This window comes from Serinus canaria, chromosome 1A (genome assembly GCF_022539315.1).
Source record: "Serinus canaria isolate serCan28SL12 chromosome 1A, serCan2020, whole genome shotgun sequence".
Taxonomy (NCBI): Eukaryota; Metazoa; Chordata; class Aves; order Passeriformes; family Fringillidae; genus Serinus; species Serinus canaria.
This window is the reverse complement of record NC_066314.1, coordinates 46,058,586-46,076,489: the sequence shown is the minus strand read 5'-3', so window position 1 is coordinate 46,076,489 and position 17,904 is coordinate 46,058,586. Positions and strand designations below refer to the sequence as shown.

General features: G+C 37.6%; 1 protein-coding gene across 7 annotated transcripts in view; it reads right to left on the bottom strand.

Annotated features, from left to right (window-relative positions):
* The window catches only part of CNOT4 (CCR4-NOT transcription complex subunit 4), a 76,948-nt gene that overhangs the window by 28,183 nt on the left and 30,861 nt on the right, over positions 1-17,904 (bottom strand). For all 7 annotated transcript variants that reach the window (XM_050986460.1, XM_050986464.1, XM_009086626.4 and 4 more), the window contains exons 2-6: positions 15,023-15,266; positions 7,550-7,747; positions 4,755-4,841; positions 4,103-4,204; positions 3,281-3,406 (exon numbers count right to left, since the gene is read on the bottom strand). In XM_050986460.1, coding sequence (XP_050842417.1) covers positions 3,281-3,406; positions 4,103-4,204; positions 4,755-4,841; positions 7,550-7,747; positions 15,023-15,196 — 687 coding nt within the window. In that variant the 5' untranslated portion in view covers positions 15,197-15,266. The remainder of the gene's footprint in view (positions 1-3,280; positions 3,407-4,102; positions 4,205-4,754; positions 4,842-7,549; positions 7,748-15,022; positions 15,267-17,904) is intronic.

Genomic DNA, 17,904 nt, shown 5'->3' with positions numbered 1-17,904 from the left:
AATAGAAAAAAATAATACTGTTGATAAACTACATTCCCTTATGGTTGCCTGTAGAAGGCCAACTGCATATCTCACTGGAATACTTCAGGTCAAACCCTATCAATGAGTCCATTCTTTTGCTACTTAAGTCTCCAGTTCTCCATTACTGATTGATCCTGAATGTGTCCTTATATGGTCAACTTATACACCTCTCAAGAAGGATTGAAACATCTGGTGTATGCATCACCTTACACACTTGGTCAGTGTCCACACCCAAGTTGCTACCTATAGTAGGAAAGTGTGGTTCTACAGTATGGCTCACCTAAATGCAAACCTGAGATATTCTGCACCCTGGAAATGCTTCTTTCACCATCCACTATGACTGTAGTAACCAGGCTGATGCACAGATTTGCAAAATTAACAATTTGCAAACATTAAGCTGAGTAAGAAGAAACCTCTCAACTTGCTTCAGTGACTAAAGACTGAATATCACAGTCAGGTACATCAGAGGTCAGTCTTTAAGTTCATTTACTTGCCACACCAACACAAGAAAGAAACAAGATTAAAATCCTATAAAGAAGCTTGCAGTAATTGTATTTTATTTATAGCAGACAGCCCAGAGGCCAAACTTGGCATTTCCAACCCACCTAAAATTCCCAACATCACTTTCCTAGACTTCCTGGAGTTCTACCAATTCTTTTTATTTTGTCACTATGTTTAGATCTATTAATTATTTAATTTAGAACTGAACCATCCATTGACCATGCTTTTTAAAAATACAGTGTCAAAGTCTGAAGCAACGAACATTCAATCTCATTAAATGGATCTGGAAATTCACTGACACACAAATGCAAAAAAGCTGGCACACCTAAAGAACAATGTACTTAGCAGGTGTGTAATTTCCAATTACTCCTAAGGAAGCAAAATGAAATTCAAAAAAAGTTGAAGCAATATAACAAGGAATAGGGAAGGAAGATTCATGTAAGTCACCAAGATGATGTAAAATCCACTCAACTTCTGAAGAAACTCACACATGAAAATTAAATCCTGACCAAGGTACATAGCCTATCAATTTTAACTAAGAGTCAGGCCAGAGGATTGACAGTTTGCCACTGACTTCTACAAAAAGGGCTGTAGAAAAGATTCTGTGAACTACAGGCTGCTAAGTAAAACTCCATCCTTCCAAAGATGACAAGGTAACAATAATATCAATAACAATAATTTTTAAAAATAGAAGTTCATGGAAAAACACAAGCCACTGGGATTGAATCTGAATATCTTTTGTAAAGGGAAACCCTATTTCACTAACACGAATTCTTCATAGAGCCAGTAAGCATAGAGATGCTCCACAAAACTTTAAAAGAAGACACTTTTGATAAGGTTTCACACCAATTATTTATTAATCTGCCATGGAAGAGAGTGTGAATTGAAGATGGTTCAAAGTATAGCTCTTAGAGTGCAGAAGCAAGCAATGAGGACTCATGACTGGCATCAGTTCTATGCAACACCATCAGCATGCACGAGAAAGGACTTAAAAGCAAGTTCTTTGCTGACAATATCAAGCTTTTGGGTAATAAACTGCCACGCTGATAATGAGGAGCTCCAAAGGAATCCCAGAGGAAAAAAAAAATCAATAAATAAGCAAAGGGTGGCAAATAAGCTTCACCAAGGACATGTCAGATGACACAAGAAGGGAAAAGCAGTCTAGACCATAGTAACCCATTCCTGATCTGTGAACTGGCTGTTACAGCTCAGGAAAAAAGATGCTGAGGTTACTGCCAACAGAGCTCAGAAACTGTTAGTTGATTATGCACTAGCCACAAAAGATTTGCTGGGCATCACCAAGAAGGCCACTTCAAATAAACTAAAAATTAAAATAGCATGTATCACACTGAAAACTGGTAAATTAAACTTGGCTTCCCCCACATCATGCATCTGAGCTCTCCATCTCAAGGAGGACACAGCTAGAAAATATAGAGAAGGGCAACAGACACCGTAGATAAGGTGCAACTGCTTCTAAAAGAAGTTTAAAGGACAGGAAACTATGATTCAGAGAGAAAGCTGGGAGAGACTAGATCAAGTTTTACCATATCACAAAGGCAAGCACTCCAAAGCTAAGATTAAGGGACACTTGACATAACTAACTAGTTCACAGTTTCACATAGGCAGAAGAAAGCACTTTACAAAACAGCGGATCAATTTCTGGGGCTTACTGCCAAGTCTTTTGTGGCAGCATCAACAGGTTCAAAATGGATTAAATAAATTCACGGCTGACAGGTCTGTAAAAAACTAGAAAGACTAGATGGGAACATATCCTCAAACATGCATATGATCTAGGTAATGGGAGAAATACAAGGAAAACATACAGGGAAGGTGGCCTGGTTGGTCCTTGACTTTCCCCTTCTATTGCAATTATCTGCTGAAATCCTCAGAAATAGTTTGTGGAAAGTATTGTTTAATAGATATGAATATTCTTCCTTATTCTCCAGCTTACATGAGCCTAACACAAAAAATAATCTACTAGAACAACATTTGTGCTGGCACTAAGGGTGGAGACCGACCCTCTGCTACATGGACAGACAACATGCAAAAATGACAGCATGGATGCAAGGTTGGCATACTTGAGTTTAACAGCTTTACCACACCTCCTGTAGAAGGATGGAGACAGGCCAAAAATGGTCTGCTCAGAATGCACCACATTTGAGACAGTAAAGCTATCCATTTACTTGCTTCCCTATCCTAGGCAATAAGCATTTTGTTGTTGAGATGGTTAAAAAAAAATCCCAGCATCATTTTTTATGTGCTATTATAGTAAACCTCAATGTTTTATTTACAAATGGTTTCTAAATGCTTCACAGGCTAGGAGGGTTATTGGGATTCAGACAGCGTGGTCAGTCACAGCACAAGAGTCAATCCATGATAACTGTCCACACACCAATTTTACAATAAAACCCAGATCTGAACTAACTTCACTCATAGAGATCTAAAATGACACTACCTTACTTTAGTGTAAAAAAAGGGAAATCAGTTAGCTCAGGTTGTTTGAATTCCTGGCTAAGAGTCTACCTCCATCTTTTTGCCTCATGAACATCCACTGGACTTCTCAGACTTTAAAAACAGCACGTAATGAAAAAACCTGAGCTAACTGTTCTTTGCAATATCCAACTGGTTAATCACCTTTTGGATTTCAAAATTCATCACCGCCACAACATTCAGCAAACACGTGACACATATTAGACTAAATCATAAACAGTAAGACATATGTGGCACATTTCATGTGTTTCCTATTCACTACACTTACCTGCATTTCTTCTTTTGTGAAACTGGCTGCTTCATCCCCTAGCTCATGTAGATACATGCAGTCTGGTTTTGGACACTGCATATTTTTTAGAAAATAACTGCAATATTTTGTTGTACCTAATGATGCCTGAAGGAAAAAAAAAAGTACTGGAGGTTAAGAATGCCTTTAACCATATAAGATAAAGTTATATCTAAAAATTACCTCAGGATTTGAAATTCCATCATAATGCATTTTTGATGCAGATGGAATAAAAAATCAATTTGTAAGGAAGATATATATTCTTGTGGATTAGACAATTGGATGAAAATAAAAATGCATCCTAATCTAAATAAATGCTTAACTAAGAGCCTCAGTAAATATTTGCATAATCATAAGGAGACATGTAGCAGGGTCAGGAAATGAGTAGTAACTAGATTTTCTATAGCCACCTTCTTTTTGGTCAAAGCAGCCTGAAGACCTGTTTACACAGACACCAAAAGGAAAAAAAAACCTTTGATTTCCCAGGGAGCTTTTGAGAGGTGTGGTATACAGACTACAGAAAGGTTCTGTAGAAGCAAACAGTGGGTTTTCACACTGTACTATTATGCTATACAACAAAAAAGCCACTATAAGCATGGGGAGGAGGTGCATATGTTTGCCTCAAAGTTTGTTTTAAGAAGTTATATCTGCTAACACACCAATAAAGAGCTGGCTGGATGCTCACTGAACTTCTGTTTTGAGATTAATACCAGGAAGTCAAATGCCAATACAAACAAAATTGTATGCCCATCCCTGATATTAATGTTCTAGAACATATATGCAAGAACACATAACTATTACTACCTTAAGTGTTCTGCCGTCTACCACCACATTATTGACGCACTGTATGGCTCTGAGGGCATCTTCTGACCGGATGTAGGTTACATATGCACTGGCACTTGGACCCTAGGAAGAAAACACACATTATTTACTTGTTTTCCTTATCCCCAGACAGATCTGATCATTAAGTCACCTTTTTAGCCCCTCCCTTAATAAACTGGTATATTCAGGGCTTGATGTTTTTAACAAGAAACTGACCCAAAAGGTAAAAGCCATAAAAACTCATTTGTGATGCATAAAGAATGAAGAAAAGGAAGGAGGAAATGCCTGATGAGGAAATGCATCAGTATGCTGCATTAACGGTCTAAAAATACTTAAAAAACATTTTATCCCCAAAATGCAGACTAGTGACTAAATGCTATATTGCTGCTTCTTTAAAGTTTCTCATCCTGTCTCCCCATTTTCAATCTTTCTACACTGCATTTTGCATCCAGCTGTAAGAGTGTGGTTGGAAAATGCCCCAGTAACTTAACAGTAGTTTGATTCTTGCAAGGCCTTTTTTTCTTTTTACACTCTTTCCTATTGCTTAATCAGAAATAGAGAGCCTAGAATCACTCTGCACACATGTATTCTTTAAAGGAATTAATAAAAAAAATTACAAAGACCTCTGACTTACCTGTGAGCCTGCATATGATGTGCTGTTATTAATGACAACTTTATGTATTTTACCAAACTTCCCAAAATATTCTGGTCGTTTCAAAACCTACAAGAAAAGAAAGTTCAAATGGTAAACTTAAAATTCATAAAGAGGTGTACTTATTATTCTGAGAGACTGTGCAGCTATACCTTTAACTAATAAAAATCAGGTCTCTCCTAAAAGAAGAGCACAAAGACTTAGATTTGTTTTCCCACACAAAAACATGGTTACTGGCACTACAACTATGTTGTTACTGCAGAACTTTAATGACAAATATCTCGCATTTCATGTTGTATTTTAAAAAGTTCTTTCAGTACTCTGATCACCCAAATCCCACCCTGGCAAAATATATCCTATTCAGCATAAGAAGTTCCTGTATACACCTGTTTTATAATTTGATTTAAAAAATAAAAATCACATTCATTCTCATTTCCAAAACCCATACACCTTAAACTTGCATTCAGCTATATTAATTACTAGGTATAAAATGCTGAATCCTGACTGCCATGCCCCACACTCCAAAAAAAAAAAGGGAGTGAACCAATTAGCTCAAGATAACCTCAAGTTTTCTAAAGACCAGACTAAGTAAAGGAAGACAAAGGAAAATTTCTAGGGACAAGAAAAAATACTTTGGAATCAATATCATGTTGAAATGAATGAGTGATTATCACATCCATAAAGGAAAATAAGTACTCGTCTTGCCCTTCCAGGAACCAGTTAGTACTAACACATCATTTAAGGGACCCTGTGCAAATCAAGAACGTCACCAGCATATTAAGCAACTCTGCTGCATAACCATTACCTGTGTGCCAATGAAACTGGCAACATATTTGACATTTATACCAAAAGCTATTTTTTCCCCATTTCTGTGATGGAAGAAGGTACAAAAGTACTGGCTACTCAGACTGAAGCTAGACAAAATAAGGGCATTTCTAGTTCTAGAAAATAACCTGAGAAGTTATAAAGGAAGATTTGTTTCCTCTGCTCCATCTTCATATTAGCATTGGATAGTGCAGGTGAACTGTACTGATCCAAGAATTAATCTACCCCTCTCCCTTCCCAAGCATGCATCAATGCCTTCAGGAACTAACAGCATCATCACACTGGGAACATCCCAAAGAACTACTATCTGTTGTATAGATAACCAGGCACTCATTGGTCTCTTCTGACTGCTCTTCATTTGGTCTACACGCTCTTGAAACATACTACACCCACCCTGAAGGCATTATTCCAAAGAGAATGACAATCCTGAAGAAGCCTTCCCTTTACTTAAGCATATTGCAGATGATACTCCTGGTACAATAGGACAGTACAGCCTTCACAATTCTCCTAAGAACACGTCAACAGAAGAGGATCCACCTGTACTCCACTATGATCCACAGACCTATTTCCAGAAACAGCGCATAGCAGCCAAGTTCCCATTCCAAATAATCTCAATTTATGAAGGAGTTTTTTGCCTGCTTAAGTAGAAAACTTGAATATAGCATATACTTTCTTTAGCTTGTCTCTCTCAGGCTAGGTTTCTTGAAGATCAAGTCACCTTGTGCTATATACAACATTCTGGTATGTAATTGAGAATACTGCTACCAATACACCTAGTGCAGCACATCCCCACCCCCCAAATAAACCCATTCCTAGTTACTTAAAGTATTCAGTGTAAAATTATCTGAGGTGTTAAAAAAAAAAAAAAAATCAACTCTATTTACTACTATTTCTCTTAATTACAAATCCTCCATCTGGTCAAAGAAATTAAATTTCAATAATAAATTCATATTGCATTTTTCAATGGTAAAATAGCCCCAAGCCAGTGCTGACAGTACTTGCTGCTATATTTCAGTACTTACAGAAGTGTTATACATCAGATCAGTTTTAATTTGATTTTTTCTCTTCCCTTCTTATCCTTTTTTTCTCCTTCACTAAAATCAGCTTTTTACACTTATTCTTTAACAGTCTAGCAAAATACAGACCATACTCTGAGACCTCAGAAACAGCCACTTCTGTCTGAGACTTCTCCAGATAATTTAGTCTGATAAAGTGAATTTAATCTGGCACTGTAATTTTGAAGACATCTATGTTACCTTGTAGTACATTTCCTCCATATTCTAATTCAAGATACTTTTGTGCATTAGCACTTATTCCATTGGCCACCTGCACCTATGACTGATGACGGAAGTAAATAGAGCATTTTAAATATAATCAATTTTCTCAAATGAAAACCTTATTTTTGATGATGCAGAGTAGCAGGCCAACTTTTTCTGGGGTCTTCCTCTAATTTTTTCCCCACAATTTCTTAAGGACATAATCCTTATCGTTCTTCCTAGTATATACTTCCAAGTGTTGGCTTTTTCCTTCTGTCCCTACAGGTTTGTGTGATACTGTATATTAGTTCTTCATAATCCAACCAAACTCCCATTTTAGAATTGGTGATTCATGACATAGCTGTATAGTGCCACCAGATCCAACCTAGGAAAACGAGTACCTGAAAAGTCCTTATGCTTATTTTTAGCTTAAATCCAAGCTCCCATTATTAAACAAAGAACAACTCCCCCCACCCCACCCCCCCAAAAAAAAATATTCAGAGCACTAAAACACAGACAAATACTTATGGAGGGTATTATGAAGCAGGAAGCTAAGTTCCCTTAAGAAATGGGGGCCTCATAGCAGCAAACCTTTTCAACACAGCTTAATTTTCAATCCTTCAGAGAAACACAAGAATATTCCAGTGTTTCATGGCATCAAGTTAAGAGCAAGATCTGCAGGTGTGAAGTGCTCACCTCTGGATCTGCTAGGCGCTGAGATAGCCCTACCACGAAGACAAGGTTCTTCTGTACAACCCGTACACTGGCCAAATGTTTGCGATTCTCTGATATCTTCTGTTTCCTCTCATTTTGTTTCTGTTTCTTTTCGTTTTTTATCCTCTGCAGCTCTTCCTGGGAGAGTGGTTTGTACACTGCTGGATCTTCTGGATATGGCTAAACATAACAAACAGCATTAAAACCAACCCATGTAAGAAAGAACACCTTTGAAAACCATTAATCACAGTGTTTTAATGCAAAAATTTCTTCATTATACTTGATTGTTATGGCCACCCACATTATAGAGGCATACTCAGTCCTCTGGGAATGGTAAATTTTCTTGCATATTTACATGGAATTCTTTTATTTATAGACATAATATTGATTTGGGCAACCAAATTCTAACCCAGCTGCCTAGTCAATTTGGTAACATTACAAGCAGCTACAACATGAGAGCCAACACATCCTGTTATAATTTCCCTAACAATAGCTTAGTGTAAGCAGGATGAAAGCATGCACTTTATATTTATTTCTGATACAGATCTTGGTACTTAAATGTACTCAAGACATTTAAGTATCTTTAAGTATTTCTGAGATAAGAAATTAAAATACAAATGTAGTTTCAGTGGCCCACTAAGTAACATCATCACACTACTCAAAGTTTACATGGTTAATTTCTAGTGAAGAGACAGATTTCAAAACAATTAATGACAGTATTCTTGCCATGCTTATGTACAAGTTTGAAATTTGGTCTTTCCATCCCTGCAGGTAACTCCTCACAGATATAACACCATATATTTTAATCTCATAAGTATATAAGAGAAGTACAAGTATCCTCAGAGTTATCTAGAAAGACTGCTCTATTCTTGCTCTAAAGGCACTATTTTAGCTGGGTCTTGCAGACTACAGTGCACTGTCCTCTGCCCCAGATTACTCCTCAAAGCATTCCCACATTCCTTACCTGCCCCAGTTCTTTAGACTGAAAAGTGAGATTTCACATTGTACACAGAAAACAATGCTAAGCACAAAAACAAGTATACAGAACATGTCTCAAACAAAAAGAGTTTCTAAACACCAAGAAGTAAAAAAATAAGAGTACAGGAGATGTGAATTAAGACAAAGACTTAAGACAAAGAAGCTAAGCTCACCAATATGTTGAGCTAAGGTCTTTGCTTGTTCTACCATAACCAAAGCTTTCAGTGTCCAAGTCCAACAAAAATGAATTTAACTTTTTCCTGACTGTGTTAGTCCTGTGTTAGTCACAAGAGTACAGAACTAGTTGTCATACTAAATAACCTGAAAAAAAAATCTACAACAGATGAAAATGCGTAGGTTAAAGAGTTGCATGATGTTACTCAAAGAGCCAACAATTGCTCAGACCTGACAGTCTTCTGAGTACATCCCCAAACAAACCAAAATCCATTCTTCAGTTAAAGTTCAGCATTGTTATGCTACACGTGAGATATCTTCTGCAAATATGCTACAGTTGACTTGAGCAGATGGCATCTCACAGTCAAACATCAAGTCCTCTGGAACGTGTTTTAGTATCACAAAGGAATTTAAAAGTCTGTGATACTTCAGCAGCAGCCAAAGGTGTCCTTAACATGAAAACATAATAAGGACTCAAGTTACCCTTGAAGAACAGTCAAAACCATAGGATTTCTCAGGAAGATATTCAGCATTACTCTGATTAGTTACTCAGTTAACTCAGAGGTAACACTGAATACGTTATATAGATTTCAGAATGTACTTGATGAACACCAGTGACCAACTAGTAAGGTCACTTGAGATATGCTATAGCCAATTATTATCTTGTGTTTTAACACATCTACATGTGCGGGCTTCTGAGCTGCAGAATAATTTTACACTTCACGAGCTTCTTAAAATCTGTATTAGTCAATCATGTAAACAAAAGAAGAAAAATGTTGGGTTTTTACAGGTAAAAAAGACTACTCAGGGCAGAGTGAGTTATCTCAGTTATCAGTGAGTTCAGGTAGGAATGGGAAGAAAAGTGCACCACTATAACAGATATAGTTCCAAAAACACAGATTGCCCTACATCAAGTGATTGTCCTATCCACAATCCATTCTTTCAAAGATTAATTCCTACTCCACATCCCATACTATGCAAGGCAAAACTTGCAATAGTGCTGCTCTCTGATACTGTTCAAGAAATGCATTAATGATTTTCAGTAGATTCAGTAAGGCTCCTGAAGGTCCAAGGAAACTACAGCAAACAGTGTCAAAATTCATCAGGTTCTCTCTTGCCAAGTCCAGCCACATTCAGAGCATATTCTCAAGTGAGTAGCAAATCAGACAGGATATTTCTTCTCTGTACAGCTATTTGCTGCTGGAGGTCCTGAACAATAATCAGGAAACATCCTGGGTAGCTCAAGCATAACCCTGAACAGAACACTTATATGTCCAAACAGTAGTTTGTATTTCTACAGAAAAGCATAAAAAACTCCTAGTAGAACACAACTAGGCAGCAGCTTCAGAATCAGGGACAGAGAAATGTCTCCATCTCAGCAGAAAGCTTGAGACTAGCAGAACAGGAACTTCAATCATTAAGTAGAAGCAGCAATTGGTATGCCACCATGGATAACCATACTTGTCTGAGCACCTGAATCTTCTGAAGTTCTCACTAGATACTGTAGGGCTGTATTAGATACATGTTTTGTATGTGCATCACCCATATGACATGCTTCTAAATGCACCCAAGTAGTCTGATATGCTGACTTGCAGGACCTATAAATGAATCTGCACACATCTCTTGAATTCTTGAATCCCAAGAATAATCCAAACACAACTGAGGGGTAGATGATTTTCCTAGCTATGTATCATGTGTGGCATAATAACAAATTAGGAGATATTGCACATTTAAAGAGAGTGGAAGGCAAATAAGCACAGCATCAACATTTCAGAAACTAAGTCTAAAAAAAATAGTATTAGAAACCATTTTCCTTTCAAATAAAGGACCAAAATCAGTCTACAGATAGTGAAATAAATTATTTCATCTTCAGAGTCATTGTTTCCCAGTGATGAAGTTAATGAACTTGGATGATGGTTCAACTACAAACAGGTGTGTGCACTGCAGACTGCTGGAACAAGTCTCTGAAAGCCAAGCAAGGTGGATTGACAGCTGGTGTACTTCACAGCACCATTTGGTATGTTGTTTTTGCTGTCTAACCCTACAAATCAGAAGTAGAGAGAGGACTATACACATCAGAGGCTCTCAGGTTTTGCAACAACTGAAGTGGAAATGCTACTGACATGCCTACAGCTTATTTTTTTTTAAACAATCTACTTGCTTAACATACTGTCTCCAATGCCTTAGCTGATACAAAGTAGCTACCTCTAGTGGTATCAGCATTGATGTACTTTCAGATGCAAGACATTAGGAGATATCAACATCACTGATTCACTGACTAAGTTCAGCTGACACCTCTCACTTCAGTCATACCAACGCTTTTCAGAAAAAAACATGGAGGTTCCCCAAATCAGTGTGCCATCATGGAATATGACCAAATTTTCTTTACACTAAGTGCAAGGTAGTCCCTGCAAGAATGTCACCAAAAAGTTTGAATGCCTCTCTTGAAGTCTTTGTTTCTCTAATCCGAGAAGGCCCTTGATGAATTCTCAGTCTTCCTGACTAATTTTGTCTTGTTATTTCAGTTTTGTTTCCTGCCAGACTTTTTTTCCCCCGTTTCCCAATTGTTGAAAGCTGAGCTGTGATTTATCAAGCACTTTGCTTTTGTCATTGCCAGGTAGGTCACATTCCTTCCACAAAATGGATGCACCAACATTTCCCACTTGTTGTCTTGCTACCAAATAGGTCCTGAAACAAGAAATACAAAGGAAGTCAATAAGGTTTATGCACAGTATACACCATTATACTTACATTTTAAAAAAAAGCAATTTCCTATCTATTTCAAAATATCAATTGTTGCACCAAACGACTAAGTTGTGGGATAAAAAGCATAGGAAGAAACATTGATATTTGGAGACTGTGCATTAAGACTAAGTGTTCCTTTTATACAGAAGTAATAGAGAAACATCAACAAAGCATGTTAATTTCTTGATCATACATCTAGCAGTATGCTATTGCTCTCCACCTCTAACACAAGGTGCTAGATCTCTCATAGGAGAGATAAAGGACTCTTAGTCAAGCAACTTGAGAAAAAGCCAAAGCCACACCACAGGAACAACTGTCTATTAAGTTACATTATTTGGAAGAGCAAAGTACTTAAGAAAGGTGAATAAGCTAGGGTTTTTTGTTGCTGGATTTAAAAAGTGCAGGAACTGACAAAGGGCTAAGAGTGGCATGTTCTAATTAAGCAATTGAGACAGTATGTATTATTCACATGGCAAACAGGAGCTAGACTGCTGAATTTTACAGAAAGGATAATAGAAACACCCCTGCAAAGAAAAATCACTGTCATTACAATCAGAACCAGCAAGTCTGCTGGCTAGCAAACCAGCTTCTGGCTACAGATATCTCTTCTGAAGACAGCATATTCTCATTCTATTTTGTCTAGTTAGCAGCTATTTCACTCACAGTTAAGAAATCAATTAACTGGAAAAAACATGAAGCCTTGCTTGGTATCTTACAACTGGCTACACCTACAATTCTGAAGGGCATCAGGAACCCAAAGCCAGACAGTTCGATTTTTTTTTTGAAGTAGGTACTTTTGGAGTTAGTGAAATAAATAGAAACAATTTCTACTTCTCTAGAAATAAGACTATTTTCCAAGTCTATTTCAGAAGATTCAAATGAAGTTTAGAAAGTTTTAAACATGTTAATACTAAGATGTACCAGTTTCCAACCAGCATTTAAGTTTAATTCACACTAGCACTTTACTAAAGCGAATGTTTGTGTACTACTATTATTCACAGGAGGAAACTTAAGGTAGACTAAATCAATTGACTGCAACCACATGAACATATTCTGCATGTGCAGAAATTAAGTTATATAACAGTTCAAAAACACAGAAGTACTCTCTCCTGGGCAGAAGAAACCACATGCTAACATCTTTTCAGTTAGAAGTGAATTAAAGAAGCTTAGGAAGATAATGGTATATATGAAACGCACAGTTGACAACTAATTGCATATGTGCCACCACAGCATTTAGCCAAGATATTCTATTACAGACTTCTCCAAAATCTCCCCCAAACACTTCAACCAAAACCCCTGGACAGGGGGTTGTTCACTGTTCCTCTCCATGGAGTAGTGCTCAAATTACTGGGTAAGTCACACTGCATTCAATAATATTGGCACAAATAGCAGGTTTCTATTATGTAATTGTAAATAAAAAACTCATCCTTGTTTTAATATATCTGTATCCATGGTCCATTTCACAGTAAGTATCCTGCACTGGTATACTTGTCATAACAATATGGCATACCTGTTGAAACCATTGTACCTACTATAACTTTCCTGCTAAAACTTTGCTGCTTCGCAGTGTTCTCCAGCATTTTAAGTGGCCACAATCAATGTACACCATAGTAGTTACAAATAGAAAAATGCTCAGATCTATCCCCAGAAGCTTTACTATGCAGAGACAGTGACTACTTGGACACACTGAACACAAATACACATACCTGGTTCCTTCTGTCCAGCACACTTCCAAAGATGGCTTCTTCACTCATTTAATGCTGTAACTCTGTGGCTCAAGATGATTTATTCCCAAGATCCTGGTGTGGTCTCTGCATCACAATGTCTGTGTCTGTGCCACAGAAGAGACGTCCTCCTTAGCCAGCCTTCTTCAAGCCAATCCCTTACAATCCAGTGATACAGCTCCAAATCCACTCAAGAGTATCTTGCAGTCCATAGATGAAGGAAGTATCAACATAATCCTCATCTGTTATGAAAGATGTCTCCTTTCTCTCCAGGAGTGGCCCATATGATTCACTCCAATCATAGCACTTACTCCAGGTTTCCTCATGAAACAGTTTTTCTGAGCAAACTGTATCCAATATTAGGCAAAACATTTGCACACTGAACCACAGGGCAGAGTATTCCACATTTAAGAGTTGAGCATATTTCAAAGAATTCAGACACCCAAAAAGAGTGACTAGCACACTGCTTCTGTGATTCTTCAAATAGATTTCAAAACTCCGAATAACAAACAGGTGAAAGTAGCGGAACAAATCCAGGAAAACAAAGCGACTTAAACAAGGAAATGCCAGAAATCTCACGTTGTCTCAGAAGAGTAGAAATCATCTTGTACTGTGGGAAATTACTATACAGCATGTGTCATCTACAGCAGGTATCCCAAGTGGAGAAGGATTTGGCTGATAACACGTGGATCTTCCTTGCAGAACATGGAGCTCAAATATTGCAGCAAATTTGAAGAATTTTTAAATAAACATTTTGCTGTGGGAGAGCCTCCAGGCTTGCAGAGGCATCCAAACACAGATCAACAGTAGCAGCTCTAGCATAGCCAAAGCTCAAAAGAGCAGCAAGAAAATACGACTGGAAGTGCTTATAAAATACTGTGGCAGTAAATAAAGATAGTGAGACCAAGTAAGATTACTTGGGGTCTGAAAAGGAAGCTGTAACATGAGACAGGAAGACAAGAGAGGCATAAACTAGGGACAGGATCATGATTAAATAGTAGGAGAGCAAAAATACATAAGTAGCTGCAGCTACAAGAAGAGAAAGGCCAGGCAAGAAAGTTACAGTCAAGGGAAGTCATTAAAGACAAGAAGATACTGAAAAGGAATTTTATTGAACATTGAAGATTAGGAAATAATGAGTTTAAGCAAAACACTAGAAGGAGAAATAAAATAATTCAAAGGAAATAACAGGCAACTTAATGAAGCTGACATTTACAGTTGTGGCCAACCAAATCAGCCAGACATCAAGACGACAGGGAGATATCAAGTACTACCTTCAAGCATCTGTCAACAAGATCAGAATACTACACAAACAGTCTATATTTTGAAACGCTTCAAAATTTAACACCTCTGGATATCTTTCCAAAGGTTTTTATACATTCAGTATCCACTAAAATATGGATTAAAAAGCTCCAGTGCCACAAACAAAACAAGTAGGTGCTCTATAAACTTGCTTCTCAATCAGCTCTGTCAGTTTAGCTGAACCTTAGCTCTCAGCAAACCCAATGCTGGAATCCTCACTATTCTTCCTGAAAAAACTTTGCTAATGCATGAGCACCCCAACTCAAAGGATTTTCATTTCTGGCAGTTCTCACAGCATCAGCATGCCTTGGTTCTGATCTGAAGCTTCCCTTATCAATCTGGTTCTGAATTTAATAAACCAAGACCAGCTTCAATACATATGCAGACAGAATCTGAAGGATCCAACACCTCACCCTTGATCTAGGCCATAACTAGATGATTGTTTCCCTCAAGGAAAAGGATGTCTTTGGTACCAACACAAAAATTAAGCCTTGTGAAATATGCAAGACAAGCCGCTGTTGCAGGGATTTACCTTTCTGCAAGCAGGACAAAGTCCATTCTCATCAGTGCGAATACGATGCCAACAGAAACGACAGATTTGGTACCCACAGGTGCAAGGGAAGAAATTGATGTCATCAATTTCCAGAGGCTCCATGCAAAGAGGGCATTCCACAGGGTCTTCCTTAGCGTCAGGGCTGCGAGACATCTTTATATGTTCGCAGAGCAGCAAAAGTTTATAATAATTTAATAGACCAAGAAGGTCAGCACTTGAAGGTCTGCAAGAGGGAAATAAAAAGAAAAAAAATATTATTAAAACTGTTGACAACTTTTCTTTTGTACCTTTTAACATTTCAGTTTTTTATCACTTTTCTTCTCCCCACACAAGTTACCTACTAAAACACAAGTTTCTGCCAAATCAATTTGATTGTCTTTTCCTATTTACAAGCCTCACAAATAATATGAAAAATGGTACTGATGATGCACCCTCCCCACCAGGACAGACAAGCACTTTGGCAGTTCACTGGCCTGTTTGGGTTTTAAAATGTAGATTGCAAAGAAAGCAGTGTACACCATACATTGTTGTCTCCTATGTACATGAACCTCCTTTAACTATTGCTTTCTTGAAGTCCTTTACAAACCCAAAGTCAAATCCTTGAATGCAGGACTTAATGTTTACAATCAATTTATTCCTTTGCTCAAAGACTTGGAACAATGAGATTTGCAGTAAAATTTAAGTCATCCATTCAGACTTTTGAGGTTACAGAATTAATAAACAAAACCAAGGAAGGCTTCTTACTCAGGATAATTTGTTTCTTTTCTCTATCTCATTGTTTTGGTTCAGAGACTGATCTGAGATCAGCCTTAGGACTACTTCATTAGCCATGATTTTTCAGGTACACATCTTCCTACATGTGTCAATCTTCCATCCAAGTCAGCTATCTTTTTCATCAGCACCCAATTCACACCAAAGCCAAAATACATGCAATGTGGTTTAAAAATATCAAGCTGTAATTTGGAGTGCAGCCACAAGAAGATATTTCTGAACCAGAATTTTGAAGAAGGCCAATATTCAAGTCACTATTTTCTTAATTAATTTCCTGAAATCAGCCATTTGAGTATGCTTCTATTCTCAGTTTAAGGATGCAGCACAGGAAATTTACTTTCAGACTCAAAACAAAACACTTGGAGTCACCACTGAGAAAAATCAATGTGGGTGTTTTCTTATTTAAGTGACACTCTGGATATATGAAATTGTATCCAATCTCAACAAGCTGTCTACATCTGCTGCATGCATGTAGTTGGGGCAGAAATCAAGGGCAACAATAGAATTTTTAGGTGGACCTTTGGAAGAAAAATAAAAGGAAAAAATAAACAAACCCTAGAAACCCATTGATAAATACTGAAAAGATGTGACCAGAATTGATAGCTAGATGGTCATACTAGCTTTAATGAACGACACCACTTCTTTAGAAATAAGTGAACTCTAAAGTTTCTAAAATCCAGAATTCTTTTTGCAATCATGTTTTTCCCAAAACATCAGTAATTGAATTATAATTGAACCACACACACACAATTTAGAGTCTCCCTCTACTCTTCCAAAAAGTTTTCCGTTTCATTTCCAACCAAAAGCTACTGGATTGTGTACTATCCAATATTTCTCCAGGCTCTTATGAGCAAATCCAGAAACCAATTCTCACACACCTCTACCTGAAGAGGAGTGACATTTAATTCTGTCCCTGGAAATAAGATGACTGAATTGTTGTGAGATCAAACCCTTGCTCACAGATTTTAGTATGGTTTGATGCTAGACTTACATAGCCTCGACTGGATACTTTCACCACCCCCCAAAAAAATAAAAGCCAAACAACTGGTTGTATTTTGATCTTCCTCACCCCATATCATACTTCCTTGTGTGAAGTCTATCTTAAAGACCGAGAGGTTTCAGCTCAAGTTGGGACACCCCCCCCACCATACGGGATTGGATCCATCTAGCATCAGTCTGCAATACTCATCCCTGTCTGCACACCACTTCAGGGACAGAAATTCCTCTACAAGCAGCCAGGAAAAGAACCCTGAAGAGGAAAACCACACACGCATGCAATCAAAGCGCCATCCAAATACACAGCAGAGTGCATACAGCTTTGTATGGGAATAGCTGCATTGTGACCAGGTTAACCTGCAATCACAGACTGATACCAGAAGACCAGACTACCTGCAATTCCAACTAGTTTGGTAGGCAGTATAGCCTCCAAGCACCAAGTGTACTTCTGGTAAACATATACCACTGCCCTTGAGAGAAAAAGGTCCACTGGATGACCATGAAAAAGTAAGGATGAGAGAACAACTATTAGATGCTGTAAGTATAACTTCTCTATATAGTATGCACTAGCAACAACACTGTCCTCTTTCTGACTGTCACAATGACTAAAATAAAAAAGTTAAACTTCAGTGATAATACAGCAGCTTTCATTTCATTATCTGTTCTTTCATTCATACTACATTCACAATCATTTTGACAGTCTCAAAAACAGGTTCTGGAAGTTTACTAGTGTTTTCTAAAAGAACACTAGCAGAATCTGATCTGAAGGGAAAAAAGGATTCGTTTGTTTGGGAGCTTTGTTCTAAAGAACACATCCCCACTGGCTGAAAAATGGAAGGGACTGTTAAAAAGCTCCAAAACATAATTTAAGTGGTTATTAGGCAGATAACACGCACTTCTACAGTAGCCTGTAAACACTTGCTGTAAGCTTTTCACATTTGTATAGCAGCAAAACCATAACAATATGAAAGTGACTTTAAACCAAAGCATGGGATAAACTCAACAGATTTAGTTCAGTTTGGCTTGGATTTAACTTTGTCACAGATCTCCCAACAACAGGTCAGTAAGCACTCAGTATATTCCCTTATACTTCC